General features: G+C 38.2%; 2 protein-coding genes across 4 annotated transcripts in view; both read left to right on the top strand.

Annotated features, from left to right (window-relative positions):
* Positions 1-3,111, top strand: part of LOC107494613 (uncharacterized) — a gene marked incomplete in the record, with an annotated part of 3,457 nt that extends 346 nt beyond the window's left edge. The window contains 4 exon segments of the mRNA XM_016115654.3: positions 1-350; positions 425-598; positions 1,148-1,538; positions 2,043-3,111. Of these exon segments, the coding sequence (XP_015971140.1) occupies positions 21-350; positions 425-598; positions 1,148-1,538; positions 2,043-2,893 (1,746 nt within the window).
* A 415-nt stretch (positions 3,112-3,526) lies between these two features.
* On the top strand, positions 3,527-8,440 carry LOC107494615 (calcium-dependent mitochondrial ATP-magnesium/phosphate carrier protein 3). Of its 3 annotated transcripts, none has more exons than XM_016115657.3 (4): positions 3,527-4,574; positions 6,801-7,589; positions 7,679-7,769; positions 7,888-8,440. In XM_016115657.3, exons 1-4 carry the CDS (start codon positions 4,109-4,111, stop codon positions 7,934-7,936), a joined length of 1,395 nt encoding a protein of 464 aa, XP_015971143.1. In that variant the 5' UTR covers positions 3,527-4,108; the 3' UTR covers positions 7,937-8,440. The 3 variants fall into 3 exon arrangements, with proteins under 3 accessions (XP_015971143.1, XP_015971142.1, XP_052118834.1); XM_016115656.3 differs by having other exon boundaries at positions 3,535-4,574; positions 7,881-8,440; XM_052262874.1 differs by having other exon boundaries at positions 4,435-4,574; positions 6,809-7,589; positions 7,881-8,440.
* Positions 8,441-8,850: the final 410 nt, after the last annotated feature.

Raw genomic sequence — 8,850 nt, 5'->3', positions numbered from 1 at the left:
TTCAGTCAAGAAGAAGAAGAATGTGTGAAGCAGAAACTAAAATGGCCATGCCTCTTTCTAACACACCATCAAAACCCACAACCCAACCTCAATTTGTTCCATACACTCCTGAAAACCCATCTCGACCCACCCAAGAACAGGGCTCAAGAACACGAGATTACTCAACGTGCTTCAATTGTGGCAAGAAAGGTCACTGGTACAGACAATGTCCTCTTGCTCTTCACAGTAACGGTTCCTCTCCGATCCCCGATAACATATATTGCCGCTGTGGGTACGGATTCTGCTTGGTGAAGACTTCAAAGTCTACTAAGAACTTCGGAAAGAAGTTCTATGTTTGCCCAATCAAAGAGGTATGCTTCCAACCCCTTCAAATTTGTTCCTTTTCTTTGTGATTTAACTAAGCTTTGTCGTTTTTGGAGTGTAGGGGAAACAGTGTAAAGGGTTTATTGGATTCTGTAATGAACCACCTAGGGATGAAGAATACTTTCATCCTCCGCCGTATAAGTACCCTGTTTGTGAGTGCGGTGCAGGGGTTTGTGCAAAAGAGAGGGACCCCAATGCTGATAGAAAGTTCCGTTTTATTTGTCCTGTTCAACCGGTATGCATGCATGATCTTCTGTTGCTTCATTTTTGGTTTGGAGTTATTTCTTAATAGCTTTGCCCTTGATTTGTGACATTTGTGATGATGACCTCTTTTTTACCTCTTTTAGAAAACATGAAGACTTAAATGCTGTTTTGTAGTTTGTAATATTCATTTTGGTACTTATAAATGCATGTTGTTCACATATTCTAGGCATATACAACACTATTACAGTTTTCAATATTCATTTTGTTCTTGAGAAAAATTTGGAAGTGGGAAGGATAGGGTGGTAGTGGCATGTTATGATCTGTGGCATACAAGAAAGGTAGCTCATATTTTATTTATCTATATCGATTTCATGATGAGGGATTTGAAAGTGATGCTTGCTCTACTTTTGGTTTTGCTGGCTGTATCTTCCTTCTCCTTGTATTGTTTTTCTAACCATCTTAATGAAGTTCTTTTATCAAAAAATAATAACAAAAAAAATCTTGGACATGGATTTCCCTAGAATATTGTTTCTTTATAACCATAATTTTATTTATTGTAATATCTGATTGTTTCAAACAGGGACATGGAAACTGTGGATTCATTGTGACAGAGGATGAACTGCGTGGTAAGCAGCGAATTACGGGCTTGAGTGGGAGTGGTGAATTACTTGTCGATCATCCGGAAAGCATGACAGCGATGGACATTTCGGAGGCTCCCTCCTTGAACGCCATACCTGAGGTTCCACTGGGTGATGACACATCTCCAAAGGCAACCCCTCCAAGACAAGTTGGTTTAAACGAATTTGAGGTTATTGATGATGATCTTGATGCGGAAGATGTGAACTGGGATGACTTTGACAAGGAAGCGGAGTCATTCCGGTCAAGATTTGCAACAGGGCTAACTTGCCGACAAAATCTATTCGGCAACAACAGTTTCAATGATGCTATTGGTGATAATGCACCTCCAACAGGTGAAAGGCACATTCACATTTTTAGGAATAATCTTGCTGCTGCTTTTCTCAGACCAAGGGGATCATTTGATTTGTTTATCTTACTTGATTCTTTAAAAACTCCAAATCCATGCAATCAAAGTCATAGTGATTGTAGAATAGTAATTGGAAAGACTTGAGACTTGCTCTTATGCCTTTCTTTTTCTTCAACAAAATTAAATGTCACCTCAAGCTACAAGTAATCAACACCATTTGTCTTGATCACAAAGATTAACTTTCGCTGTAGTAGATGAGCACCTCTTAAAAATTTTCATTAGGGATGTCGTGTGAACTTCTCGAGTCTTGATCTAATTTAAATGAAGGGTGTTTTTCAATGGGTTGGTTAGGACAGCTGAATTTTTTTTACATTCCCCACAGAGCCTGGAATTCAAAAATTCCCCTAAACTCTGCTCTTTGTTTGTTGCATGATCCAAAATTCCTGTTATTGTCTAAATTTTATTTGTTGATTGTGTCTCTTCTTTGAAGGCACTTTCACATCCTATGATGAGATCTCTGATTCTGAACACCCAACTGCCGGCGATAGTCCTCCTGAATGCAATCAGTCTACCGTCACTAGCCTTAATGAAGACGCACAACTTTCTTCAAGAGGTAGCGATACTACGGTTTTGGGTCAGATTTCCGGAGATGATGTTATGCAAACTGAGGTTCCTGGAGGTGTTAGTGCTATGCTAACAGTGACACAAGGCACCAAACGGAAGCTAATGTCGGAGGCCGAAAGAAGAAAGAAAATGGTGTCATATATGCTTCGTGAGTTTCTCACAGAACTCGAGGACCTGGATATTCATGATCATGACTCTATTAGAGTAGCGGTGGATGGCTGTTTTAAGATATTGCAGGAGCTTGTTCTTACTGCTGACTATAAGCTCTTTTCTGACCATGTTTGGGACTATATCAATAATGTTTCAGCCATAGCAGAAATCGACAAGTCCATGGAGAATCGCCTCACTCTGGGCGAATCCAATCGAATTATCGAAGAGGAGAAAATGAAGCTGGCACAGATCCAGGAAGAAACTGTCGAGACCGAGGCCATGTTCATAGCATGTAACTTGAAAGGGAAAACGCTTCGTGAAGAAGTCTTGCGTATGAAGGCCGAGCTCCACGAGAAGCAGAACCAACTGAAATCTTGTGAACTGGAGAGCGCGACGATCGAGTCTCGTCTTGGTGACTTAAAGAGAAGAAGGCTGGAAGCTGACACAAAATTGATGGGCAGAGTTGAGGAAGCTGAATCCGCAAGGAGACTCAATGAGGAGAGACAACTGAAGCAAATGGCAGCTATGGCAGCTCTGGAGAAGCTAAAGCATCAATTACAAAACTGAATGTTCCTCACTTCTTACTTTCTTATGAAGCGTATGTATTGTGCTCAAGTTATTAAAACTCCTATTAGTTAGTTTTTATTTTCTTATCTCCCTCTATGTATATGAAGCGTGTGTATTGTGCTCAAGTTATTAACTCCTATGTCCTATCGATGTAACGGAACTGGTGGTTGTTGGTTACGTTATTCCCACGTTTAACATGATGTCTATATTATATATTATTATACAGTTTTTAATTATTTTATTTTTCAAACAATTAGTAGGTTTTTGTGCATAAGGTTGCCAGAGTAGAAGCACGCCAACCACGCGTTCTCTTGAACAATAATGACTACTTTTTGGTCATATTTTAAATTTTCAATTATGTTCTTATGAATTTTTCTTCTCCAAATAACTGAATTCAATAATTCATTCATGGTAAGCGGTTTAAATAAGAAACAAAAAAGTGATTGCGGTTTGCTATACACTTAACACTAGGAAAAATGGAAAATTGCATAATAAATAGCTTCCAAAAATAAAATCTCACAGCTCACAGTCTCACACGTCACAAACACTAATTAAAATAAAATAAAATTAAAAAGAAAATTCCAAACTCCAAACTTCTCTGCGTCTCACACTGTTGGATTCACTACGATCACGTTCTTATATTATTTTAAAATTTTATTTGCATTTTTTTATGTTATTAAATATTCTTTTAACTATACGCCAGAATCAAAATCCTCTTTTCTGCGATGACGACTGGCACGTTGTTCAACACATCCGGAATCGCCGGAGACGCATCTTGCCATCACCGCCGGTAATAATCACTCCCTCCCTCCACGGCGGCGCCACCCTTCCCATCGAATCATAAAGCCCTCAGAACGGAAAAAAAAAGAGAAGAAAAGTATTCAAGTCTGTTCAATTCTTTCCACCTCCCGTCGTTTACGCAATCATCGTTCCCACTCGTCGTTTTCCGCGTTTCGTTGAATTCCCCAATTCCCACTCCCCTCTTTTTTTTTTAAGGGGGAAAAAAACCGATTTCCCCAATTCGCAGAAAGCAGAAGAATATGCTGCTCCCCAACCCGTCTTCCTCTTTTATTCGATCCCTAACGCTACTATTTTAATCATCGCCAATTCAATAATGGCCAAGTTGCTCCTTTAACACACTACACTACACTCACATTGGGGGAATCGAATTCCGTTAGCGTAACTAACAATTTTTTGTCTTCCAATTTTCTGGTTATGGTAACTTCTCTTGCATCGATGGGGTTGAAGCCGAAGAAGAAGAGCGAGGGCGAGGAGGCGGCAGCAGCAGCACCACCACCACCGCGAGCGTCGAAGCGGAGCAGTAGCAACCCTCCAGTGACGATGGATCACGTGCTGCTGGCGTCACAGGAGACGAAGGAGGCACGTGAGAGTCGTATTCGCGAGATGTTCGGGTTCTTCGACAAGGAGAATTGCGGTTACCTGGAATACGCACACATCGAGGCAGGGCTTTCGGCGCTTCAGATTCCTTCGGAGTACAAGTACGCCAGGGACCTTCTGAACGCTTGTGACAAGAACAAGGATGGGAGGGTGGACTACGATGAGTTCAAGAAGTACATGGATGAGAAGGAACTTGAGCTCTACCGCATTTTTCAAGCTATCGATGTCGAGCACAATGGATCCATTCTCCCTGAGGAGCTCTGGGAGGCACTTGTTAGAGCAGGCATGTTATTCTTCCCTTTTGCTTCGTATTTTTGTATCCTTTCTCATATATATGATCTTACTTGGATTTAACATTGATGTTAACTTCAACAATATTTGAAGTGTTTACACTTTAGATTATATTGACAGTAACATTCTCTTAGCGTAAATGCTAGTGCATATATAATTATTAAAAACTACGTGTACAGCCACTAAATCAGCCATTTGTACACCATGAAATACAAAATACACATTGAAAATTAGTTAAACAACACATGTATTTATATACAAATACACCGTAGTTGATTTGGTGATTGATTTTTTGTGTGAACATAGTATATTTGAATTACTAATTATTGAATAGGGATATTGGTGAGCAAAAAGATATTAAAATATTCTTTGTAGAATGATTATTCAATATAAATTAATGAATAGGGATAAAGGGGAAAAAAAGATATTAAGATATTCTTAAACTACTCAAGTGACTTAGATTTAGACAAAATTTGAAAATGAAGTGACTTATATTGATGGACGGAGGGAGTAGTTATGAACTTACAATTGGTTTTATAAGGCTGCGTTTGGAAGAGAGTCTGAGACTGGGAGACAGAGACTAAATTAAATCTCTGTATTGTGTTTGGTATAAAATGTACAAGACTAAGTTACGTCCCAATATCATGTTTAGTTTAAGATAAATATGGAGATTGAAGGGTAGATTTAGAATTTGAAAAGTTAAATGAGAGTATTTTGAAAAGAAATATTATTAAAGTTCCAGTTTTCGTCCTAGAAATTCTAGTATCCTGTGTCTCCACTTTTTGGCGGTACTATGAAATTTTAGTTCCAGGGTTACCAAACACAATACTAACCCAAACACAATACTTTCTTAGTCTCGAAAAACAAACTCAGCCTAAGTGTTAGATGTACAGTGTACTAAATTTTACCAAGCATGGAACTTTTCATCCATTCATGTATAGCAACACCAATAAGACTGTCTGAATCTGGTTAAAACTGCGTCACAGTTTTATGTAATTATGTTATAGAAAGTAAAGTATGGTTTTGTTCATAGTGTATCTGCTGCTTTTAAACTCATTCTCATCTTATAAGGAAATTTTTTTGAGAATCCAAACTACCAATCTCTGTGTTCTTCATTTTTAGTTCTCGGTGAACTCCATGTGAACAGTTTAGATGTTCATATAATATCACTCTAATGAAAAAATCTGGAAGAACACGAGAGGAATATGGTCTGTTTTATGGTTAACAAGGATTTCTTGTTTTTTAGTGTTTATGTGGAATTTTGAGATGCAAATTGATTGTCCAATTACTTAGTTGTGTTGAGTGCTTCACTTTTACCGGTTTTGATTATTCCAGGATGAATAGATTGAGAAAGAATTATGCACAACATCTAGGGCAGTAAAATTTAAGTTCACTGGTTAAAATAGTTAATAAAGTTGATACTGGTGTTTGTGTTTCCTGAAGTTCAGTAACCAGGCCCTCGTGAGGCTGCATTAATTGTTTTGTTAACACCACCTAATGATGGTTTTTGGTGCCAAGAGCACAAACAGCTCCTTTTTCTCTCTCTCTCTCCCTCCCCTCTTTATTGGTTTGATGATGTCAGGAAGGTTAGTCGAGAAAGAGCGACGTCTAACATCTAATTGGTTGGGCTAGGATGGTTAGATGTGCAAGTTCAATCAACAGAACTCTACACCTGTCTTGGTTTGGAGATATATGTGGCATTCAGAGAAGCCATTATTGAATGTTTAATACTTTGGCGTATTTCTTCAAATTGAAAACAATATGTGTGCTATATTGTTTTTCTGTACAGGCTCCAGCAGCATTGTGGAAAGTTGTAGGGGAAGGGCAAGTGAAAAATATCATGTTAGAGCAATCAAACTTACAGATAGTCTTATTGACTAAGTGGTTTACCTGTTTCTTGGTTCTATTATATTAAACCAGCCCGTGAATTACACTAACATACTCTGATGTCAAAATATCAAAGTACCACCTCTGCATGTCATTTGATTGACACATTACAGAGTGTTAGCAATTTTCTTTTTACCTGCCTTCAGTGTTTGATTGGCAAATTGCACCCTATAAGCTGTTTGATTTCTATCTTTATTGCAAATGTTGAAGCTGGCTAGCAGGTCTCTAGTTCATTTGGTTTAGTCTTGTTTATGTGTTTTAGTATTTCTTGATTTAGTGATTTTTTGTTGACTGTTTCATTCTATAAGCCACACTAGTCTCTCTATTGTAGGGATCCAGATTGATGATAAGGAGCTCGCTCGTTTTGTTGAGCGTGTAGATAAGGATAACAATGGGGTTATAACATTTGAAGAATGGCGAGATTTTCTGCTGCTTTACCCTCATGAAGCAACTATGGAGAACATTTACCATTATTTGGAGAGGATATGCATGGTTGATATTGGGGAACAAACTGTTATACCTGCAGGCATTAGTAAGCACATTCATGCAAGTAGGTATTTGATTGCAGGAGGAGTAGCTGGTGCTGCATCACGCACAGCAACAGCCCCCCTTGATCGCCTAAAGGTTGTATTGCAAGTCCAGACAACACGAGCCCGTATAATGCCAGCTGTAAAAGATATATGGAAAGAAGGTGGTTTTTTAGGATTTTTTCGAGGCAATGGCTTAAACGTTCTTAAGGTTGCCCCTGAGAGTGCCATTAGATTTTATACCTATGAGATGCTGAAGACTGCCATTGTAAATGCTAGAGGAGAAGAGGTAAAGTCAGATGTTGGAACTATGGGCCGGCTGCTAGCTGGTGGTATAGCAGGCGCTGTTGCTCAAACTGCAATATATCCCATGGATCTTGTTAAAACACGACTACAAACCCATGCTTGTGAAGGTGGAAGGATTCCTAGTCTTGGAACTCTGTCCAGAGATATATGGGTTCAAGAAGGACCACGTGCATTTTATAGGGGACTGGTTCCTTCACTTCTGGGGATTATCCCGTATGCTGGTATAGATCTTGCTGCATATGAGACCTTGAAGGATATGTCCAAGAAGTATATTCTTCATGAAGGAGGTAGAGAAATTAATTAACTAGTTCATTTGTTATGCCCTATTCCTGATGTGCCCTCCAGTTGTTTATTGAAAATCTGCTATTTTCTGCAGAACCTGGTCCTCTTGTGCAATTGGGATGTGGTACTATATCGGGAGCCCTTGGAGCGTCATGTGTTTACCCATTGCAGGTCATCAGAACAAGGTGATCTTTCGCTGTAAACTGTCTTAAATTGTTACTTGAATATTTAGTAATTAAACTAAATCACCTTGGCTCTGTATGGAAATTATATACTGACATAGCTGTTGATTTCAGAATGCAGGCTCAAAGTACTTATAGTGGAATGGGTGATGTATTCAGGAAAACCATGAAACATGAAGGGTTTAGGGGATTCTACAAAGGAATATTCCCTAACCTACTCAAAGTGGTGCCATCGGCAAGTATCACTTACTTGGTCTATGAGTCTATGAAAAAGGGTTTGGATTTGGAGTGAAGAACTCTACTCGTGCATCTGCTTCATTTGAAGATATTACTATTATTGACATGGCTGACTTTTGCAAATGTTGGAATTGTTTTGCAATGAAGACAATGATAATGATGACAAGAATAAAGTACACAATTGATTATTAGGACAATTGTCTAAATTCATTCATATAATAGCATTGTTTCTTCAAAATTCTTGGGAGGACGAAATTGGTTTGTCCTGCATGGTGCTTCATGAAAATAATGTGAAGCTACATATCCATTAGCACATTTTGTTGTATGATAGAGAGAGGCATACGGATCAGAGGATTCGATTTTGTAATTGTAATTTGTAATATTTAGTGGCTCATATTGATATTTTACTCGTATAATTGATTTTATTTTTATTTTTACTTTTCGCCCTTATCAGGCTAGATAGCTTATATTATACTTTTTGGATATGATCTTTGTTTGAACCTTGCGCACGCAGAATGCTTGCCCAACGAACTGTTTTTTTTTACTCTCTGCACCTTCTATGAGTCTTGTCCTTTTGGGACCTCTAAAGTTTGAATTTTATTTTAGAAGATAAAGTGAGATCTTTCACCATTTATTTCATATGTGGGACCAAGAATAAATATGAAAGAGAAATCATTCAAGAGTAAGATTACACTTTACTCTCTAAAGTAAAATTCAAACTTTAGAGGATTTAAATCCGTCCTTTTGAACTGCTATTTCATATACATAGTTACACTTGACATTGTTTAGGCCAAAAAACTGTTTTATAATTATTGAATCTGTTTAAGCCGAAGAATTGTTTTATAAT

This window comes from Arachis duranensis, chromosome 6 (assembly GCF_000817695.3).
Source record: "Arachis duranensis cultivar V14167 chromosome 6, aradu.V14167.gnm2.J7QH, whole genome shotgun sequence".
Lineage (NCBI taxonomy): Eukaryota > Viridiplantae > Streptophyta > Magnoliopsida > Fabales > Fabaceae > Arachis > Arachis duranensis.
The sequence above is the reverse complement of the archived record's forward strand: the minus strand, read 5'-3'. Positions and strand labels throughout refer to the sequence as shown.